The 22,162-nt window shown below is 56.6% G+C and overlaps 2 protein-coding genes across 4 annotated transcripts in view; both read left to right on the top strand.

Annotated features, from left to right (window-relative positions):
* SEMA3F (semaphorin 3F) overlaps nt 1-6,532 on the top strand; it is a 33,684-nt gene extending 27,152 nt beyond the window's left edge. For both annotated transcript variants that reach the window (XM_054482832.2, XM_054482829.2), the window contains 11 exons: nt 105-244; nt 365-479; nt 648-717; nt 882-1,026; nt 2,053-2,275; nt 2,896-2,984; nt 3,119-3,160; nt 3,342-3,499; nt 3,735-3,802; nt 4,054-4,187; nt 5,154-6,532. In XM_054482832.2, coding sequence (XP_054338807.1) covers nt 105-244; nt 365-479; nt 648-717; nt 882-1,026; nt 2,053-2,275; nt 2,896-2,984; nt 3,119-3,160; nt 3,342-3,499; nt 3,735-3,802; nt 4,054-4,187; nt 5,154-5,564 — 1,595 coding nt within the window. In that variant the 3' untranslated portion in view covers nt 5,565-6,532. The remainder of the gene's footprint in view (nt 1-104; nt 245-364; nt 480-647; nt 718-881; nt 1,027-2,052; nt 2,276-2,895; nt 2,985-3,118; nt 3,161-3,341; nt 3,500-3,734; nt 3,803-4,053; nt 4,188-5,153) is intronic.
* A 2,641-nt stretch (nt 6,533-9,173) lies between these two features.
* On the top strand, nt 9,174-13,923 carry GNAT1 (G protein subunit alpha transducin 1). 2 transcript variants are annotated; one of them, XM_054482097.1, is made up of 9 exons: nt 10,314-10,429; nt 10,578-10,620; nt 10,710-10,851; nt 10,951-11,108; nt 11,191-11,319; nt 11,504-11,633; nt 11,946-12,064; nt 12,176-12,367; nt 13,810-13,923. In XM_054482097.1, exons 1-9 carry the CDS (start codon nt 10,423-10,425, stop codon nt 13,907-13,909), a joined length of 1,020 nt encoding a protein of 339 aa, XP_054338072.1. In that variant the 5' UTR covers nt 10,314-10,422; the 3' UTR covers nt 13,910-13,923. The 2 variants fall into 2 exon arrangements, with proteins under 2 accessions (XP_054338073.1, XP_054338072.1); XM_054482098.1 differs by lacking the exons at nt 10,314-10,429; nt 13,810-13,923 and adding an exon at nt 9,174-9,279 and having other exon boundaries at nt 11,911-12,064; nt 12,176-12,366.
* The last annotated feature ends 8,239 nt before the right edge of the window (nt 13,924-22,162 follow it).

The following is a 22,162-nucleotide window of genomic DNA, read 5'->3' as shown; positions in this document are numbered from 1 at the left end:
AGAGGAGTTGGGGGTGTTCTTGTACCTGGCAGGGGATTCTGTCGGAGAACATCAGGGGCACCATCAGAGTAGGGGCTCACCCAGCTGACCCCTGCCACCTGCAGACCCGTCGTTCATCCATGCTGAGCTCATTCCTGACAGCGCGGAGCGCAATGATGATAAGCTTTACTTCTTCTTCCGTGAGCGGTCGGCAGAGGCGCCGCAGAGCCCCGCTGTGTACGCCCGCATCGGGCGCATTTGTCTGGTATGCATTGGCAGAGCCACCAGGCTGCCCCTTCAACCAGTTCTGGCTTCATCAGCCCTGCTCCAGCCAGGGCTTGGGGTCAAGAGCTGATCTGACCCGGCCTCTTACCCCACCCCCTAGAACGATGACGGTGGTCACTGTTGCCTGGTCAACAAGTGGAGCACATTCCTGAAAGCGCGGCTCGTCTGCTCTGTCCCGGGCGAGGATGGCATTGAGACTCACTTTGATGAGCTCCGTGAGTGCCCAGCAGGCAGGCAGGGTGCTCTGGCTACAGCAAGAGGAATAGAGGCTGGATGGGTGGTCAGGGTGCCTTTGGTGGGCCCCCCCACCCCGTGCAGGAGTGGGTGGGTCCCAGGGGCTCCCACCCAAGGCACCCTCCAATACCTTCTCCCTCTGTCCCCAGAGGACGTGTTTGTCCAGCAGACCCAGGACGTGAGGAACCCTATCATTTACGCTGTCTTTACCTCTTCTGGGTGAGGCTGGGGTCGGGGCCAGCAGTGGCAGGGAGTGGCCCCGTTGGGGGATTGTAACTCGTGGAGAACCCCAGCCCGGTGGCGAGCTGTGGGGAGGGGGCAGTTTGGGGATGGGCCCTAGGTGGAGGGTCTGTCCCGCTCAGCAGCGCCTGCCATGCCCACAGCTCCGTGTTCCGAGGCTCTGCCGTGTGTGTCTACTCCATGGCTGATATTCGCATGGTCTTCAATGGGCCCTTTGCCCACAAAGAGGGGCCCAACTACCAGTGGATGCCCTTCTCAGGGAAGATGCCCTACCCACGGCCAGGCACGGTAAGGACCCCACTCATCCTGCTTCTCCCCTTCCTCTTCTTCTAAGAGGCCTCTGGGTCAGGCCCTTTGCAACACGGGCCCCACTGTCATGGCCCTCCCAGCCAGCGGAGGCGGTGAGCCGTAATGCACACACAGACGGGCCTTCACACACAGTGTCAAGCTGTGGAGGAGCCCAGACAGGATTCTGGGACAAAGATGGTGGGCTGGGCATGGTCAGCTGCTCCTCGGAGGGTCCTCTGTGGGGCTGTTTGGGAGCCGAAGGTTGGAGGGAAGCGTCTTCCCTGCAGACACTGGAGGCAGGCTAAAGGTTGGCTCAGCTGAGGAACAGGAGGAAAAGAGCTGGGGAGGGGCAGGGCCAGGCCTCAGGCAGGGTCTCAGAGGTCACAGAGGCATGTCACTTTATCTTGATGTAACACCGGCTGATGTGGGAGTTTAAGCAGGAGAGCAGCGGATCTGATCCAATGCAGTTCTGACTCCATGTGGTCAGGACTGGGCTGGAGAAGCTGGTCTCAGTGGGGGACAGGGGAGGCTTCCCTCCAGAGGTAACCTGGAGTCAGAAGGATGGGCCAGAGGTAAGCTGGCCATGACGGGGGGCAGGCTGAGCCCAGGCTCAGGGGACAGCTTCAGGAAGGAGGAGAGTGAGCCTGGTGTGTGACAAGGACGTCGGGGCCTGCAGTCCAGCTGTGCAGGAGGGAGACGGATGAGACCCTAGGAACAGCCAGAGAGGAAGGAGATGACAGGGTGGGGAGGGGGACATGGAAGGGAGTGGTCCGCTTGGGCAAATGCTGCCACAAGGTCATGGCACCTGAGGCCAGGGAGGTGGCTGTGGCATTTGGCCACGTGGGACCTTGGCCAGAGCAGGACCTGTAGAGGTCAGGTGCAGGGCAGAAACCTGGAGAGCGGGTTTGGGGAGAGGAGCAGGTTGAGGTGGTAGGGACAGATAGTGCAGCGGCCTCTTCTGAAGCTAATGGCTCCAGCCTACCCTGCCCAGGCAGCCTGGGACTGACACTCGCCACCTGTCCACAGTGCCCTGGTGGAACCTTCACGCCATCTATGAAGTCCACCAAGGATTATCCTGATGAGGTGATCAACTTCATGCGCAGCCACCCGCTCATGTACCAGGCCGTGTACCCTCTGCAGCGGCGGCCCCTGGTAGTCCGCACAGGTGCTCCCTACCGCCTCACCACTGTTGCCGTAGACCAGGTGGATGCAGCCGACGGGCGCTATGAGGTGCTTTTCCTGGGCACAGGTACCCACTGCTGCTCCCGGCCTCTCCCACGCTGGGCCCACCGGGTGCGGGGTGCAGATCCTTGGGGCTGGGGCTTGCCCTGCTAGGGCTTGCTGCAAGCTCATCAGAGTCACCTCTTCATCCTCATCCTTTGGTGCCTTCTCCCTATTGCTGGGATAACAGAGGCTAGGGGTGGGAAAACCCCATTCCCACTTCCATCCCCAGGGGCCCAGAAGAACAGGGACACTGGGCATCTGGGGACTTATGTATGGCAGGAAGGGGGTGGAGACAGATGGTAGACACCTCCAGGATACACAGGCCAACATGCTCGTGTGTGCACACACATGCCACAGTGCACCCCCTACAGTTCCAGCAGCCCAAACACAGGAGAATGCATGCCCCAGTGTCCTGTTCTCAGCAGGGCCCAAAATCAGGGTCTGGGTTGGTGGGGGCAGACCCTGGCCATGACCCCCTATGTTCTGGGCCAGTCCCCTTTGACCTGGGGAAACTCTTCCACCTTGGCACAAAGCTCCCGCTCCAATGCCCTAGGGGGTTTGGGCCCTGGTGGGGGAAGGGGCTGAGGCTGGTACCCCTTCCCCAGCATCCCCAGCCCCACTGAGGCCCTGCCCGGCCCGTTCCAGACCGCGGGACAGTGCAGAAGGTCATTGTGCTGCCCAAGGATGACCAGGAGATGGAAGAGCTCATGCTGGAGGAGGTGGAGGTCTTCAAGGTGGGTGTGACACCACCCAGTCCTAACCTCCCCACCTTCACCCTCCCCCCAGTCCCAGCCTCTGACCTGAGACCTCTAGGTCAGGGCAGGGAGGGGGTCCCTGGCGTCCCAAGCTGATCTTTATCTTTTTCTAGGATCCAGCACCTGTCAAGACCATGACCATCTCTTCTAAGAGGGTAAGCCTTTGGCGAGGTGGGCCAGGGATGGGGACAGGGCCTGCATCCCCTCAGGGTCATGCCGTTGGCACAGGGATGGGTAAACTGAGGCATGGAACAGGGAAGAGGAGCCCAGCCTAGCTGGCTGTTGGTGGGGCTGGCTATGGGACAGGAACTGACAAGGCCCTACCCTTTGCTCCAGCAACAACTCTACGTGGCGTCAGCCGTGGGTGTCACACACCTGAGCCTGCACCGCTGCCAGGCGTATGGGGCTGCCTGTGCTGACTGCTGCCTTGCCCGGGACCCTTACTGTGCCTGGGATGGCCAGGCCTGCTCCCGCTATACAGCATCCTCCAAGAGGTGTGGACCCCTAGACACCTAGAATTTTAGCAACCAGTCCCAGGGCCCTATCCTAGGGGATTTGGGGGTGCATGTGATATTACCCGGGGTGCATGTGATATTACCCTAGGGGAGTCTTATGGGTAAGACATCACTGCCCTGGGGAAAAAGGGCCCTGCCCTGGAGTCAGGGAGATACAGGGACCTGGGGAGGCAAGCTTCCTGGGAGCACTCCTTCAGGGGCTATCCTCATCCAGGCGGAGCCGCCGGCAGGACGTCCGGCACGGAAACCCCATCAGGCAGTGCCGTGGGTTCAACTCCAATGGTGAGTATGCTGGGCCTCACCGTGGGGTGCTGCTCACACTGCAGAGCTCCACGCAGCCCACAAAGCTGCTCACAGGGCCCCCACTGTAAGGGTGCTCTGATGGCTAATGGAGGGTGGGGGCTAATGGAGATGGGATGTTCCTAGTTGCCCCATCAACACAGAGCTCTACATTGGTGAGTAGGTGCCCCTTGGTGCCTACTCAGGCTGCCCGGAGGTGATGCGGCTTTTGCTTAACCCCTCTCACTCTAAAGCCAACAAGAATGCCGTGGAGTCTGTGCAGTATGGTGTGGCCGGCAGCGCAGCCTTCCTTGAGTGTCAGCCCCGCTCACCCCAAGCCGCTGTTAAGTGGCTGTTTCAGCGAGATCCTGGTGACCGGCGCCGAGAGGTGAGTTCCTGCGCCCAGTGCTGCACCGTGGACGTGAGAGTCCTTGCGCAGTGGTGAAATGTAGTAGAGGAGTGATCTGGAGCAACTCTCATGCTGTGACCCCTTCCAAGCTCCCTTCCCTACATGCAAATCTTTGAGTGAAAACAGTTATGTGGAAACACCATGGGATTGGCCTCATTCTATGGAAAGTGTTTCTAGGTATGCCTGTTCACATGAAAATTCCATATGCATACCACATTGGGGGTGTACCTTCTACAAAAACATCATGTGAGTGAGCTCCAGTATGTGGAAATTCTATGGGGCCCTCATTTTATGGAAATGCCCTACAGGTGTCCCTGTTTACATGGAAATTCTATGTGGTTATCCCAATTGGATATTCTCATTAAATGGAAATTCTGGCTGGGTGTGGTGGCTCATGCCTGTAACCCCAACACTTTGGGAAGCCAAGGCAGGCAAATTGCTTGAGGTCAGGGGTTCGAGACCAACCTGGGCAACATGGTGAAACCCTTTCTCTACCAAAAATACAAAAATTAGCTGGGCATAGTCATGCATGTGGTCCCAGCTACTTGGGAGGCTGAGGTGGGAGGATGGCTTGAGCTTGGGAGGCAGAGGTTGCAGTAAACCAGGGAGGCAGAGGTTGCAGATCATTCAACTGCACTCTAGCCTAGGCAACAGAGCCAGACCTTGTCTCAAAAAAAAAAAAAAAAAAAGGAAATTCTGTGTGCGCTTCAAATTTTCCTCATTGTACAGAACCTCATGGTCATCCCTCCTGAAGTGGAAATCTGTACAGATGCCTTATTCAAATATCTCTCATTATATGGAAACTTCATGTGGTTTTTCTGGCATATGGAAATCCCACATGGGTGCCTCTACACGGAATGGCCACAAAGGTGGTCTGATCTAGTCACTGGCTGGGGCCATAGGGTGGTCACAGAGCCTCTGAACCCCCTCTCCTTGCCCCTGCAGATTCGTGCAGAGGACCGCTTCCTGCGCACAGAGCAGGGCTTGTTGCTCCGTGCCCTGCAGCTCAGCGATCGTGGCGTCTACTCCTGCACAGCCACTGAGAACAACTTTAAGCACGTCGTCACACGAGTGCAGCTGCATGTACTGGGCCGGGACGCCGTCCATGCTGCCCTCTTCCCACCACTGTCCGTGAGCGCCCAGCCACCCCCAGGCGCAGGCCCCTCAACGCCTCCTTACCAGGAGTTAGCCCAGCTGCTGGCCCAGCCAGAAGTGGGCCTCATCCACCAGTACTGCCAGGGTTACTGGCGCCATGTGCCCCCCAGCCCCAGGGAGGCTCCAGGGGCACCCCGGTCTCCTGAGCCCCAGGACCAGAAAAAGCCCCGGAACCGCCGGCACCACCCTCCGGACACATGAGGCCAGCTGCCTGAGCCCTGCCATGGGCCAGCCTAGCCCTTGTCCCTTTTAATATAAAAGATATATATATATATATATATATATATATATAAAAATATCTATATTCTATACACACCCTGCCCCTGCAAAGACAGTATTTATTGGTGGGTTGAATATAGCCTGCCTCAGTGGCAGCATCCTCCAAAACTTAGACCCATGCTGGTCAGAGACGGCAGAAAACAGAGCTGGCCTAACCAGGCCCAGCCAGTTGGCAGGGCCAGGCGAGGACCACACAGTCCCCAGACTCAGCTGGAAGTCTACCTGCTCGACAGCCTCCGCCAAGATCTACAGGACAAAGGGAGGGAGCAAGCCCTTCTCGGATGGGGCACGGACTGTCCACCTTTTCTGATGTGTGTTGTCAGCCTGTGCTGTGGCACAGACATGGATGCGAGGACCACTTTGGAGACTGGGGTGGCCTCAAGTGCACTCAGAGAAGGGAAGAAGGGGCCATCACAGGATGCCAGCTCCTGCCTGGGTTGGGGGCACTCAGCCATGACCAGCCCCTTCCTGGGTATTTATTCTCTATTTATTGGGGATAGGAGAAGAGGCATCCTGCCTGGGTGGGACAGCCCCTTCAGCCCCTTCTCCCCTCCCCGCCTGGCCAGGGCAGGGCCACCCCACTCTACCTCCTTAGCTTTCCCTGTGCCACTTTGACTCAGAGGCTGGGAGCATAGCAGAGGGGCCAGGCCCAGGCAGGGCTGACAGGAGGCCCCAGCTCTGAGGGGAGGGGGTCCGTGGTAGAGGCCTGGGGCCGGTAGAGGCTCCCCATGGCTCCCTTATGTCCACCACTTCAAGCGATGGGTATGGATGTAATTAGCTCTGGGGGGCAGTTGGGTAGATGGGTGGGGGCTCCTGGTGGCCTTCTGCTGCCCAGGCCACAGCTGCCTTTGGGTTCCATCTTGCTAATAAACACTGGCTCTGGGACTGGACTTTGGCTTCTCTCCTTGGTCAGGGGATTTAGAGCCACACGTGGTGGGCCTGGGGAGCCAGGTGCGGGGCTGGGAAGGGAGTAGATTGGCTCCATTTAAAGAAACCCGACATGTAGAAACCACATTTAGTTTGACAAACCTGGGCTGCTGCACCACCCCAAACACTTGGGTAGTGCGAAGGGTTGCAGAGACCCCCCAGGGCCCACTCACTCCTCAGGGTCAGGGAGGGTGGGTGGAGCCTGAAGGCTGAAAGTGGCACAAATGAAACGGCCTCACTCCTGGACAGATCCCCATCATCCAACAGGGTGGGTGTAGAAGCTGCCAGCCTGTGGTAGGAGCCAGCATTCACTTCCCACGCATACTATTTAGAGACAGCCGTTAGTGCTTAGTGTCTGGTGCCCCGGCACCCCCTTGTGGTCTCTTGAGTCTATGGCAGAGTTGAGTGCTGAAAGGCAGCCAGGTTCCAGGGAAGGAGTCCAGCCAGGAGGCCCAGGGTGCCTGGAGGAGCCTTTGAGAGCCCAAGATTTGGGTTTTCCTATGGAAGTTGAGGGTGGGAAATCTCTAGAACCTGGGAGGTCAACACTTTGGGCTCGACCTGAACAATTTCTGCCCGGCAGTGAGCCCTGCACCTGAACAGAGCACCAGACCCCCTAAGCTGAGGCAGGCAGGCCCTGGAGATAACCTTAGGCAGGCCTCAGAGCACCCACAGCAGACAGAGCAGGAGCAGGATAGGTGAGCCCCATTCCTCCATACCCCAGGGAACACTACACCTGCTCTGGGATGCAATTTCTCCAGCTGGCAACAGGCCTGCAAAACATTCTCTGGAAGAGCCTGGCCACCTCTGCAGATTAGAGACTTTGTTGCACCCAAATTCAAGTGTACATATAGGCACAGGCACCTGCAAGCATGCATGCACACACACAGTCATACACAGGCAGAGATGGACATGCACAGGCACACATGCTCAGGTACAAACAGGCATGTTCACACCCCTGCGTATAAGCAAGTGCATACGTGCGAACCTACACAAACTGCAAAACACACAAGCCTATGTGTGCATGAAGAGAATACACAAAGCATATTCACACATGCATACACATGTATATACATGTGCACACATACATAAGCATGCGCACAGGCACGTGATTCCTATAAGAGCACATGCACTCACAAAGGCATAAACACGCAGGCCCACATGTACACACAGGTATTCATGCACAAACGTGTCAAGTTATTGCTTGCTTGGTGCCAGCAAAAGACACACCCATGGCCGGGCGAGGTGGCTCATGCCTGAATCCCAGCACTTTGGGAGGCTGAGGTGGGCGGATCACAAGGTCAGGAGATCGAGACCATCCTGGCCAACATGGTGAAACCCCGTCTCTACTAAAAATACAAAAAAAATTAGCTGGGTATGGTGGCACATGCCCGTAATACCAGCTACTTGGGAGGCTAAGGCGGGAGAAGCTTAAACCAGGGAGTTGAAGGTTGCAGTGAGCCAAGATCGCGTCACAGCACTCAAGCCTGGCGACAGAGTGAAACTCAGTCTCAAAAAAAAAAAAGGCCGGGCACAGTGGCTCACGCCTGTAATCCCAGCACTTTGGGAGGCTGAGGCGGGCAGATCATGAGGTCAGGAGACCGAGACCATCCTAGCTAACACGGTGAAACCCTGTCTTTACTAAAAATACAAAAAAATTAGCCCGACGTAGTGGCGGGCACCTGTTGTCCCAGCTACTCAGGAGGCTGAGGCAGGAGAATGGCGTGAACCTGGGAGGAGGAGCTTGCAGTGAGCTGAGATTGCGCCACTGCACTCCAGCCTGAGCAACAGAGCGAGACTCCATCTCGAAAAAAAAAGACACATACACCGAGGCACACAGAGCAGACATGCATGCCCACCACAGTCCGTTAGAAGCAGAGGACCTCCTTGGGGCAGCTCCAGCCTGTGATATGGGATGAATGCAATGCCCACTGTTTCCCTCTCTCTGGATTCCCTGCAGGTCATAAAATCCCAGTCCAGAGTCACCCAGCCCTTCTTAACCACTTCCTACTGTGTGACCCTTTGAGCCTCTACTTCCTCATCAGTAAAATGAGGCTGATGACATGGGCATCCATACTCCAGGGCCAGTGTGAGCTTACAACAAGATAAGGAGTGGTGCTGAGCCCGGTGCCAGGCAGGCAGCAGGCATGTTTCTCCCAATTATGCCCTCTTGCTGCCAGCCCCACCTCCATTGTCCTCACCCCCAGGGCTCAAGGTTCTGCCTTCCCCTTTCTCAGCCCTGACCCTACCAAACATGTCTCCCCACTCCCAGGCAGTGCCAGGGCCTCTCTTGGAGGGTTGCGGGGGCAGAAGGACAGCAGGAGTGCAGAGTCAGCGGTTGAGGGATTGGGGCTATGCCAGCCCGATTAGAAGGGTTGGGGGTGCTGAGCTGGATTCACCTGTCCTTGTCTCTGATTGGCTCTTGGACACCCTTAGCCCCCAAATCCCACTAAGAAGCCCCACCAGGGACTGCACAGGTCCGTAGAGAGCCAGTTGATTGCAGGTCCTCCTGGGGCCAGAAGGGTACCTGGGAGGCCAGGTTCTGGGGATCCCCTCCATCCAGAAGAACCACCTGCTCACTCTGTCCCTTCACCTGCTGCTGGGACCATGGGGGCTGGGGCCAGTGCTGAGGAGAAGCACTCCAGGGAGCTGGAAAAGAAGCTGAAAGAGGACGCTGAGAAGGATGCTCGAACCGTGAAGCTGCTGCTTCTGGGTAGGGGTGTGGGCCCAGGTGGGGCCACTGCCACCAGGTCATTGGTCTGGAGGCAGGCAGGCAGCCCTTCTGTGAAGCAAGGGTTCCCTGGGAAGCAGTATGAGCCTGCGACAGAGTAGGGCACAGGGTGGGAGCCCTGGCCAAGCAAGGCCAGGCCTGACAGGTGGTGTCCTAGTCCCCCAAGGCTGGACATCCCACGAAGCCCCTCTCCAGACGGCTCTGCCTCAGGTGACCCACCCTCCCCAGAAGTGCGTGCCAACCACACTCTTGCACGGGTGCGTGAGGCCGACTTTTCCGTGGCTGGGCTCCCACAAACTTCATGCAGCCTTTGGTTTGATAGGCCTGCTGGGCAGTGCTCAGGAGCCAGGGGCCTCACTGGGAGCCCGTTATTGGGCTGCTACTTTGGGAAGGGGATGGCCATAGTCCTCCTGGGAGTGGGGAGCCTCTAGGACCACCCAGATCCACAAAGAATGGCCCTCAGGTGCCAGAGGCCTGTGGCTGGTAGACCTACAAAGCAGCCAGAGGGGCTGGCGGATACTGAGGCCCAGTGGGAGTAGATAAAGCTGCGTCCACTGGACCATGGGCAGTGAGGAGAGATGGGGCTGATCCAGGCCTGCCTCAAGGTCACTGCCTGACCTCTCAAGGGGAAAAAGCAGCTTCAAGAGGGGCTCCACCCAAGCTCCCCAGGGTCTGGTCAACCAGCTGGAGGTGGGTGAGGGACCAAGCCAGCCCCACTTTCCCCCAAGGCCGAGGGGATAAGCCGGAAATCTCATTAACTATGCCCAACGCCCTCGCAGGGGCAAGCTCAGAAAGGATGTCAACTCTGCCCTCCCTCCTACCCAAAGGAGCTAATTCCCTCTGAGCCTCTTGGAGACACCCGCACCCCTTCAGGTGAAATGCAAGGGGTTTACCCGCCTCAAATAACCCAGTGCATGCGGTACCAGAGGCTCCCACGAGGTGGCGATGACGCTCCGGGATTTCATTGTAGTCTCACAGCATAATTAAAGGCTGCCTGTCTCGGGGTCTTGGGGACTCCCCTGTCCCAGAACAGTTGAGGTCATTGACTCCCCTCGTTGGCTTCCTTTCTTCACTTTCCTGGCATTTGCAAACCTTGTGACTTCAGGATGTCAGGACTTAATTTGGATGGGGGGTAGGTGTGGCTACGGGGTGGGGGCTGGCGCTCAGGCCTCTTCGCTGCGGGTCCACCCTGCCAACTCGGGAGGGCCCCGTCCTCCCGGCCTCCTTGCGGGAGGGGGCAGGCTGGTCAGCGCAGCTCTGACGCGCCGCGTCCCTTTCAGGTGCGGGTGAGTCCGGGAAGAGCACCATCGTCAAGCAGATGAAGTGAGTGCCCCTGCCTGTCCCGAGGCCCCTGGGTCTGGGTCCTTCCCCACTTCCCCACGAGGCGCTGATTCTGCTCGCCTCGGCCTCAGGATTATCCACCAGGACGGGTACTCGCTGGAAGAGTGCCTCGAGTTCATCGCCATCATCTACGGCAACACGTTGCAGTCCATCCTGGCCATCGTACGCGCCATGACCACACTCAACATCCAGTACGGAGACTCTGCACGCCAGGTGTGCCAGGAGGCGGGCTGAGCGGGCCTCTGGGGACTCGAGGCTCGCGGCTGGGCCCGAGTCCCTGGCCGCCACCAGCCACTCTCACCCTGCCCCCAGGACGACGCCCGGAAGCTGATGCACATGGCAGACACTATCGAGGAGGGCACGATGCCCAAGGAGATGTCGGACATCATCCAGCGGCTGTGGAAGGACTCCGGTATCCAGGCCTGTTTTGAGCGCGCCTCGGAGTACCAGCTCAACGACTCGGCGGGCTAGTGAGCGCGCGGGCAGCGCGGGGCGCGGGGCACAGGGGGCCCTCCACGCCTCCCCACCCACCTACGGCCGGGTCTCGCGCAGCTACCTCTCCGACCTGGAGCGCCTGGTAACCCCGGGCTACGTGCCCACCGAGCAGGACGTGTTGCGCTCGCGAGTCAAGACCACTGGCATCATCGAGACGCAGTTCTCCTTCAAAGACCTCAACTTCCGGTACGACCCACACGCTAGCCCAGGAGGTCACTGCCCCAGGCCCCATCCTGCCCCGGGTACCCCATCCCTGCGATAGACCCTGCCCCTTCCCTGATACCCCGCCAGCAGAAAGGGTGGTAGTCCCAGCCGGGAGATCTCCGACCAGCACAGGGCGAGGGGATGCTGTGATCCCGCGGCCCCGCAGGATGTTCGATGTGGGCGGTCAGCGCTCGGAGCGCAAGAAGTGGATCCACTGCTTCGAGGGCGTGACCTGCATCATCTTCATCGCGGCGCTGAGCGCCTACGACATGGTGCTGGTGGAGGACGACGAAGTGGTGCGTGCCAGGCAGGGCCTGTGTTCCAGGGGCGAGGAGGAGCTGCTGGCCCCTGGAGGCGGAGACCGCGCGCTGGGCTGGGGGAGGGCACAGGAGGGGATGCCGGTCCCGGGCGGCCTGAGGAGGCCGGGAGGCGTTCAGCAGGCCCATCTGGGGCAGTGCGGGGCGCCCTCTGAGAGCCAGCTGAGCGGGAAGCCCCGCGTGCCCGGGAGCCCAGAGAGCAGATGCTGCGGGTCGGACGCGACCCCCGGTGCCCAATAGCTGCTGCCCTCCTCAGAACCGCATGCACGAGAGCCTGCACCTGTTCAACAGCATCTGCAACCACCGCTACTTCGCCACGACGTCCATCGTGCTCTTCCTCAACAAGAAGGACGTCTTCTTCGAGAAGATCAAGAAGGCGCACCTCAGCATCTGTTTCCCGGACTACGATGGTGAGAAGTCCGCATGGCCGCCAGGCGGCGCCCCCGCCCCACGATCGCGGCGCGCACCCCCCCGCACGGGGAAGGAAGGGCTGAGCCGAGTGAGAGCTCCCGCCCCTGCAGGACCCAACACCTACGAGGACGCCGGCAACTACATCAAGGTGCAGTTCCTCGAGCTCAACATGCGGCGCGACGTGAAGGAGATCTATTCCCACATGACGTGCGCCACCGACACGCAGAACGTCAAATTTGTCTTCGACGCTGTCACCGACATCATCATCAAGGAGAACCTCAAAGACTGTGGCCTCTTCTGAGGTAGGTCGCTGCCCTCTCCAGGCCCTTGCCTCAATACCCCAGCCCCGCCCAGCTCCTCACCCCACACCACGGCCCTGGAGCCTCACCCCCAAATCCTGGAGCCCACTGCCTCCAGGCCCCACCCCAGCTCCTCAGGCTCCACCCTACCGACAGAGGCCCCGCCCACCCCACAAGTCCCACCCATTGAGTTTCTTTTAGCCCCGCCCCAAGACCACAGATGTCACAGCTTCCAGGGCCGCCCCCTCCCCGCCCCACACAATGCCTAAACCCATTTATTTTGGGTCTCAGGGATGCTGACTGGGTTTCCTTTTCACAGGTGCCTGAATTCATGCGTGTCAGTCACCCTGAGACCTGGTAGCCCTAGCTGCCTTGCAGCCCCAACCCCGAGGACCCTATCAGCCCCCTGGGACTCCCGGGCCCCAACCTGCCACCTCACCAAAGCTCTGAGCCCTGCTAGCCTTGAGGCGCGGATCCTCCCCCATACCTCCCACAGTATCCCAGCGCCTCATGCCCCCAACCCCAAACCCTGCCCTTCACCGCCTGGCTGCACTGGCCTCTAGGACTCACAGCAGCCAGCCCCAGCTAGGAACAGGCAGGACTTGGGGCAGCTGAAGCTCACCGTGACTCAGCAGTGCCCAACTGACCAATCTCCCACAGCTCTCCTGCCCCTGGGGGCCCACGATTCACCTGGTGGGCCTGGGCTCAGCAAACAGCCCTCCCTCCCAGTGTTTCATCAAGGACAGGGAATATCCCTCCCACACACAGGCCAGCTGCTCACCCTGCCACCTCCATGTGACAAGTTTGACACCTGTCTACCCAGAGCCAGTGACAGTCCCTCCCAGCAGCCTCCAAAGGGTCCAAAGTCCAAGCTAGCTCTGGCCTGTGTGGCCCCCACATAAATAAATTAGTGGGGAGGGGGCAGACCTGGGGACCCTTGGGTGCCAGAGTGAGACACAGCAGGACCATTCCCCAAATACTAGGCTCAGCACAACCTCCAGCCTTCTCCAGCAGGATCTGCTCCCTGTGTCCTTGGACAGCAGATCCACACACCACTTCCCCACCCACACACAGTACCCTGGGCTGGTTGGACAACAGGATGGTGTGTTAAGGGAGGGTACTGTTGACACCAGCTATGGCCAATAGCCGGGCTGTCCTGAGGGGTGGCTGGGGACAGAGTCCAGCTCCCTTCTATCAGCTCAGAGGATTCAGGATAGGACAAAGGCCCTGGCTGTGCCCAAAGGGGTCTACCTCAGGTGGGGTTACAAGCAAACCTGGGTGACCCTCTTGTCCCTACCAGCAGCTTCTCTTGCCCCTTCAATTCAGGGTTCCCTGGCAGGGGAAGCTGAGAGCCATGCCTGAACTATCAGGGACAAAGGCCCATGTCTCCACATCCCTGCTCCCTCCTTCCTCATCCAGCACCAAATCTTTGCTTATGTCCACAGGCCAGGGCCTGTGCTGCAGTCGGGGACAAGGAGCTTCCGTCTGGCAAGGCCGGGGCACAATTTGCACTCCCCTCAGCTAGACGCGCAGACTCAGCAATAAACCTTTGCATCAGGCCCCAGCTGTCCTTTCTTGGTGGAGGACTTAATTATCACAAGTCATGGGCATTTATTAAGTGCCCAGTGCTGGGCTGGGCATGAAGTAGGAAGATGGCCCCTCCCAGGAAGAAGTACCTGGCCTGACAAGGTGGGGCACTCTTGGGGGTATGGGACCAACTCATGGCTTTTGATGGGGATTGAGGAGAGAGGAGCTGTGGAAAATATTCACTGGGACAGTCTTGGATCAAGAGGGAGTTTTGAGGTGGAGGCTCATTCTGGCAGGGACAGTAGTGTGTACCAGCCCTAGAAACATGGGCTCATGGCCACAGGAGTTCAGTGGAGCAAGAGCAGGGGAGGAGAGACGTGGACAGGTGTCCAAAGCCAGTCAGAGGGCCTGGGCTTTCTCAGAAGGTGATGGAGAGTCTTGGAAGCCCTCGAGGCAGGAACATAATTGCAGGGCTGGGATTAGGGTGAGGGAAGTGAGGCACACTCACCTCGGGTGCAAAATTTAAGGCGATGCCAAAAAATTTAGTAACCAAGGTAAATAATATTAGTATAATATTTTTAAAAATCAAATGAATGCAAAACCCCACAATGAATGAAATATCAAAATCCAACAGAGGATCCAACAGAGGCATGCTAAGATATATTGGGGCTTGAAGCAAAGGGAAAACTATTTGTTGCTATATGTTTGTAGGGATTTTTTGCCAGTTTTAAAAATACATGTATCATAAAGTTTACTATCTCAGCCACTTGCCAGTGTATAGTTTGGTGGTGTTAAGTACATTCATAATGTTGTACAACCACCACAACTGTTCATCTCCAGATCTCCTTTCCTCTTGTAAAACTGAAACTCTGTACCCATGAAAAAATAACCCCCCATTCCTGCCTTCCCCCGCCTCCTGGCATCCACCATTCTACTTTCCGTCTCTATGAATGTGACAGCTCTAAGTGCCTCAGATGTGTGGGTCCATGGAGTCTTTGTCTTTTTGCGACTGGCTTATTTCACATAGCATCATGTCTTCAAGGTCTATCCATGTGTAGCATGTGGCAGAATCTCCTTCCTTTTGAAGGTTGAATAATATTCCATTGTATATATTCCACACTTTGTTTATTCATTCATCTATTGATGAATGGTTACATCTGCCTTTTGGCTATTGTGAATAATGCTGCTATGAACATGGGTGTACAAATCTCTCTCCCAGCCTCTGTTTTTTATTATTTTGGGTGTATACCCAGAAATGGAACTGGCAAATCATATGGTGAATCTTTTTTTTTTTTTTTTTTTTTGAGACAGAGTCTGTCTCTGTCGCCAGCCTGGAGTGCAGCGGCACGATCTCAGCTCCCTGCAACCTCCGCCTCCCAGGTTCAAGCAATTATCCTGCCTCAGTCTCCTGAGTAGCTGAGACTACAGGCACACGCCACCACGCCCAACTAATTTTTGTGTTTTTAGTAGAGACAGGGTTTCACCGTGTTGGCCAGGATGGTTTCGATCTCTCTCTTGATCTCAGGTGATCTGCCCTCCTCGGCCTCCCAGAGTGCTGGGATTACAAGCGTGAGCCACTGCAACTGGCCTCATATGGTGAATCTATTTTTATTTTATTTATTTATTTATTTATTCATTCATTTATTCATTTATTTATTTATTTTGAGACGGACTTTGCTCTTGTTGCCCAGGCTGGAGTGGCAATGGCATGATCTCGGCTCACTGCAACCTCCTCCTCCTGGGTTCAAGCGATTCTGCCTCAGCCTCCCAAGTAGCTAGGATTACAGGCATGAGCCACCACACCTGGCTAATTTTGTATTTTTAGTAGAGACGGGGTTTCACCATGTTGGTCAGGCTGGTCTCGAAATCCCAACCTCAGGTGATCTGCCCGCCTCGGTCTCCCAAAGTGCTGGGATTACAGGCATGAACCACTGCACCTGACCCCTTTTTTTTTAAATGAAGTCTCACTCGGTCGCCCAGGCTGGAGTGCAGTGGCATGATCCCAGCTCACTGCAATCTCTGCCTCCCAGGTTCAAGTGATTCTCCTGCCTCAGTCTCCCAAGAAGATGGGAGTATAGGCACCCACCACCATGCCTGGCTAATTTTTGTATTTTTAGTAGAGATGGGGTTTCACCATGTTGGCCAGGCTGGTCTTGGACTCCTGACCTCAGGAGATCTGCCCACCTAGGCCTCCCAAAATTCTGGGATTACAGGCGTGAGCCACTGCGCTCAGCCTACTTTTAATATTTTGAGGAACAGTTTTCCACAGCAGCTGTACCATTTTACATTCCTACCAACAGTGCACAGGTGGTCCACCTTCCTCTACATATTTGTGAACTCTTGTTATTTTCTGGGTTTTGTTTTGTTTGAGATGGGGTCTCACTCTGTCGCCCAGGCTGGAGTGCAGTAGCACAATCTCGGCTCTGCAACCTCTGCCTCCCGGGTTCAAGCAATTCTCCTGTCTCAGCCTCCCAAATAGCTGGGACTACAGCTGCACGCCAGCACGCCTGGCTAATATATATATATATATTTTTGAGGCGGAGTTTCATTCTTGTTGCCCATGCTGGAGTGCAACGGTGCAATCTCGGCTCACTGCAACCTCCACCTCCTGGGTTCAAGCGATTTCCCTGCCTCAGCCTCCCAAGTAGCTGGGATTACAGGCATGTGCCACCACATCTGGCTAATTTTGTATTTTTGGTAGAGACGGGGTTTCTCCATGTTGGTCAGGCTGGTCTCAAACTCCCAACCTCAAGTGATCCACCCACCTCGGTCTCCCAAAGTGCTGGGATTACAGGCATGAGCCACCGCACCCGGACTATTTTTCTTTTTTAATAGTAGTATCTCTTGGTAGTTTTGATTTGCATTTTCCTACTGCTTGGTGATGTTGAGAATCTTTTCCTGTGCTTATTGGCCATCTGTATATCTTCTTTGGAGAAATGCCTGTTCAAGTCCTCTGACCATTTTTGACTTGAGTTATTTTAATGTTGTTGAGTCTTAGAAGTTCTCTATATATTCTGGAGAATAATTCCTTATCAGAGATAGGATTTGCAAATTTTTTTCCCACTCTGTGGGTTGCCTTTTAAACTCATTTTATGTATTTTTAATGGTTATTTTTTTTCCAGAACATTAAATAGTTGAAAAAACTTGAAAAAGTAGGTATGTTAAAACTCACATTATTTTAAGCTTAAATATTTTATTTATAACTTAAACAGATTTTTTTTTTTTTTTTTTTTTTTTTGAGATGGAGTTTCACTCTTGTTGGCCGGGCTGGAGTGCAATGGCGTGATCTTGGCGCACCGCAACTTCTGCCTCCTGGGTTCAAGCGATTCTCCTGCCTTTGCCTCCCGAGTAGCTGGGACTACAGGCATGCGCCACCACGCCCGGCTAATTTTGTATTTTTAGTAGAGATGGGGTTTTCTCATGTTAGTCAGGCTAGTCTTGAACTCCTGACCTCAGGTGATCTGCCCGCCTCACCTCCCAAAGTGCTGAGATTGCAGGCGTGAGCCGCTGTGCCCAGCCAGAATTTCTTATAATTCTATTTTCCTGCATTTAATGGAGACAAAAATAACCAATACTATTTTCAAAATCTGCTTCTTGAAAAAATAATTATTAAAAGTTTTCATTAAGGCTGGGTGTGGTGGCTCATGGCTGTAATCCCAGCATTTTGGGAGGCAGAGGGGGAAGAATCACCTGAGGTCTCGCGACCAGCCTGGCCAACACGGTGAAACCCCATCTCTACTGAAAACACAAAAATTAGCTGGGTGTGGTGGCACATGCCTGTAGTCCCAGCTACTAGGGAGGCTGGGGCAGGAGAATTGCTGGAGCCAGGAGGCAGAGGTTGCAGTGAAATTGTGCCACTGCACTCCAGCCTGGGTGACAGAGGGAGACTCTGTCTCAAAAAATAGATATATTTTTGGCCGGGTGCGGCGGCTCACGCCTGTAATCCTAGCACTTTGGGAGGCCGAGGCAGGCGGATCACGAGGTCAGGAGATCGAGACCATCCTGGCTAACACAGTGAAACCCTGTCTCTACTAAAAACACAAAAAATTAGCCGGGCGTGGTGGTGGGCACCTGTGGTCCCAGCTTCTCGGGAGGCTGAGGCAGGAGAATGGCATGAACCCGGGAGGTGGAGCTTGCAGTGAGCCAAGATCGTGCCACTGCACTCCAGCCTGGGCGACAGAGCAAGACCCCATCTCAAAAAAAAAAAAAAAAAAAAAGAAAAAAAAGAAAAGAAAAAAAGAATATATATATATATTTTTTTCATTAAAACATGTATATAGGGGCACATATTTTTTCTGGAACCAGTGTGAGTGTGGAGGAGGAGAGGAGTGTGGCTCGGGTCCCCATGAGGCATAGGTTATGTCTCTGTTATCTGACAAAACCAAGTGCTACAAGGCGAGGGGCTCAGTGACAGGGGTTGGGGTCTGAGCGGTTGACCAAGCACAGGCAACGCCCCCACTAAGCCAGTATTGTGGAGGGATGTTGGATGGGCTGAATTTGCAGGATCTGTAGTGCTTGGGGGAGATGCCCAGGAGGCCGACTGATACTCAGTGCTGGGCAGAAAGCTACGTGTAGGCAGCATCCTCAATGTCCAGGTGGTGGGGGGCTGTGAGCCTGTCGGAGGCTGGAAAGGGGAGCATGAGGGCACCCAGGCCTGAGAACAGGAAGAACACTGGATAGGGTTGGGAGCCCAGTGCACATGTGGGCAGTGCTATTGGTGCTGCTCAGAAGCCTGGGCATGGGGGGGATCTAGCCAGTGGTGCAAGACCCCTGCTGGGTGCTGTTGGCCTGGCTGAGCCAGGGCTGTTCATCTCTACTAAGGACCTGCTTCCCAAACAGTTTGCTAGAGTGAGGTGGGATGCGGGTAGTGACAGAGGGAGGTAGTGGGCATGGGATAGGAGGCCTTGAGGAGCTGGAAGTGTTAGGCTTGAGAGGAAGGAAGCTGTCAGGAGAGGTGACTTAGTGGGGCCTTCCGCATAGCCGTCTTGTCTTGGCAGAAAGGTAAGTGCCCCCCAGCCTTCCTGGGCAAGGGACAGAAGAGCCCCAACAACATGCAGGGGCTGGACCCTGCCCTCCAGGGGGTCCCACCCCACATATGCTTCTGACCCCGGTATCTGGGATTCAGGGTCGGTACTCCTGGATCCTGTGAGTTGGGGACGCTGCCTGGCCTCAAACTGCCTTGTCCATGGCCAGCAAGTGTGGAGGGGCTCTGAGTCTCCCAGCCTGAAACCTGCTTAGCCCTGCTCACCACACCAGTGTAATTACACCCTAAGGAGCAGGATCAATGGGTGCCTGATGCCTGATTCACAGTCCAGGGCAGAGGATCAGAGAGCACTGGCCCAGAGTCAGCACAGTGGCCACACCCCAGTCTTGTAGGTGGGGTGCATTTACTGTGGGCACCTCTAGCCACCACCATCCCTGCCTGACCTACAACCTCAAGGTGCCCCTTCAGCTCTGGCTCTGGCGGGACTAACCTGGCCCGGCCACCGACCAGAGATTAGACAAGCCTGGTGGATGGTTAATACCGCTGACGTCAGGGCCTGGCTGGGTGGCCACTAGGGGTTTGGGCCCTCCCCACAGGCAGTAGCATAGTCCATGTGACCAGGGCTCATTAAGCCGCTTCAGTGGCCAGAGAAGCTGGGGGCCAGATCTCAGGAGAGAGAGGGCAGGCATGTCAGGGCTGTGGGGGCCAGGCCTTAGCCACGAGGTCACCAGCGCTGGGGGCCCAGGCCAGGGAAGGGCTGGATAAGAGGGTTGCATATGGGTCCCCTCCATACTTCTACACTCTGTGTTGTGACACTAAAGCCCTGTTCATGCCCAAAGAGGAGCCTCCCAGGCACCAAACAGCAGGGCATAGTCAGCAGCTAGGGTGTGGCAATAGACCCTGAGGTGTGGGGGTGAGAACCACCTTCTCCTGAGGATTTCAAACCCCTGATCATGAGCCCAGAAGGAGCGTGCTGCCCTGCATGCAGCCCTCCGCCCACCAGGGCTAGCCTGACGTCCAGGCTCCTTTCCCTCTGGCCGAGCTCCTTTCTCCATCCACAGTGCCCTTCCCTCCCCACCCTGGCTTGTGCCTTTCTTCCCCTTGGCAGAGCAAGTCTGTGGGCTGCTTTGCCATCAGGCTCTCCTTGATTTGTGCCCTCCAACCTCGCAGGCACGTTCCCATCTAGACCACCTGGAGACAATGCTTGGAGACACTAGGGCTGGTGCTGTGTGGGTGGGATGACAAGAGCAGCAAGAGCAGTAAGTGTCGGACTAGCTGGCTCTTCACAGTGACTCAGGCAGGATTCTCAGAGGTGATCTATGAGGGTGATGAAGGACAAGTAGGAGTCTGCCAAGGAGGTGGAACAGGGTGGGGAACCTTCAGCCCTGGGAAGCACGAGGGCAGAGGCACAGGAGCATAAAAGCTAGCACGTTCTGCGAACAGCAGGAACGTGTACAGCGTGGCTGGCCAGGCCTGGGGGAGGTGAAGAGGCTTGCTGGGAGCAGGTGAGGGGATATGAGGGAGGCCAGCCAGGTGTGGAAGCAGGAGCTGCAGGGGGTCTGAGGAGTCAGGGGACACAGATACTGGGCTGTGTAAGGGCTGGGTTGGAGGCGAAGATGGGGCATTGCTGTTGGAGATGGTCTTGGGGCACTGTGTGGACAGCATGTTAGCAGAGGTAGTGTCATGGTGAGAAGAGGCGGCCTAGCTAGAGGCTGAGAGTTCATGACTAGAAAGGAAGAAGGACAGCCAAGGGCTAAAGGGGCCCTGGAAGGAGGATCTGAGCGGTCCTGGAGCCCTGAGCTCTGCTGCACGGGTCTGGCAGTCTTTCAGGCCTGGGTTTAAGTTTTCAGAGATGGGGCAGTGGAGGCGGAGGCTGGGCTGAAGCTTGGGATAAAGCTTCCCCCATCCTCCATCCCAAGGGGCCGCCCGCAACCCTGTGGTTGCTTGGATGGACATTCCCTCCAGCCTCTGGAAGAAGGCGACCGGCAGCTCTCAGAGCCACATCCTAGCTGTCCAGCTGTCCGGTCACCACAGGCTGGGCTGGGAGATTCGGCAGGTGGCGGGAAAGGCCTCCGAGCTGTGTTTGCCCTGGCTGGGGCCCAGGCCTAGCAACAACAAACAGTCAGCCCCTCCCCCAGCCTGGCCACAACTGGTCTGACCCAGGGACCCCACATCATACCCTCCTCCGGGCTTCCCACAGCAGCCCAGCCCAGTCAGCCCCTGCTTCCTCCAGTCTAGATTGAGGACCCCAACACCCATATCCCAGGTGACCTTGAGCCAGCCCTGGCCCCTCAGGAACTGCCAGTGGGAGCCACCAGCCCTTTGCAGATAGCTCTTGTGAGCATCCAGGGTGTCTGCAAGTGGGAGGTTGAGAGGTGGGAGGCAGGCCTGAGACCCTCATCAGTGCCTCTTCTATATGGCTGTCCCATGGCAGAACCATGCCCTTTTGGAGGGTGGGAGTCAAAGTGAGCTCTGATCTAAGGATGATATCAGCCCCAGACCAGGAGTGAAAGGCAGCCCTTTCCCATTTTCCAGCCACCAGCAAGGCTGAAGTTCGAGTGGCTTGAGGTTTTCAGGGGTTGCCACCATCCCAATGCCTTTCTCTCTAGCCCTGCCAGCCAGAGCTGAGTCCCCTGCCCCGTCTCACAGCTTCCCCTCCACCCATTCCCCTCAGGAGAAAAGACAGCCACTTCCATGTGACAGAGGGAAACTGAGGTATGCCAGGGCTTGGCTGTGGTGGTTCTGTGAGTCAGCAGGAGAGAATCCTGGAGTCCTGACTCCCAGTTCAGGGCAGGGGAGGGTCGGGTATGTCCTCTGAGGGCATTCCCCCCGCACTGGGAAGCAGGGCAGGCATGACACAGAGAAGACCAGCTTGAATAGGAACAGCAGAGGCCATGAGATTAATCGGATCAGAGCCAGTGGCTGAGAAGCAAGGGGCACAGCTGTTCTGAGAACCCCCCCAGTTCACCCCGAAGGTCAGCATCTCCCCCAGCTTCCTACTGGTGGAACCTGGGACCTTAACACCCACCACCCGCCTCTGAGCACCAAGGCCCTGTGTGGAAAGCAGGCAGGGGTGGGATAAGGAGCCCCCAGCCAAGAACGAGGCCATCCTAAAACCCCTGTCTGTCCCCAGGGCACCAAGTCCCAGCCCCCTTCTTGCGGACAGGCTGACAGCTGTCTCCTACACCTTCTAAATAAGGACAGGGGTCATGGTCGGGGGGCCCCAAGCGAGGCTCAAGCAAGCCAAGCCTTACCCCTTGCCTGACCTCACTGCCCCTGCCCTCTCT

Source organism: Pongo pygmaeus, chromosome 2, assembly GCF_028885625.2.
Source record: "Pongo pygmaeus isolate AG05252 chromosome 2, NHGRI_mPonPyg2-v2.0_pri, whole genome shotgun sequence".
Taxonomy (NCBI): domain Eukaryota; kingdom Metazoa; phylum Chordata; class Mammalia; order Primates; family Hominidae; genus Pongo; species Pongo pygmaeus.
Note: the sequence above shows the minus strand (reverse complement) of the source record. Positions and strands in the feature narration are given on the sequence as shown.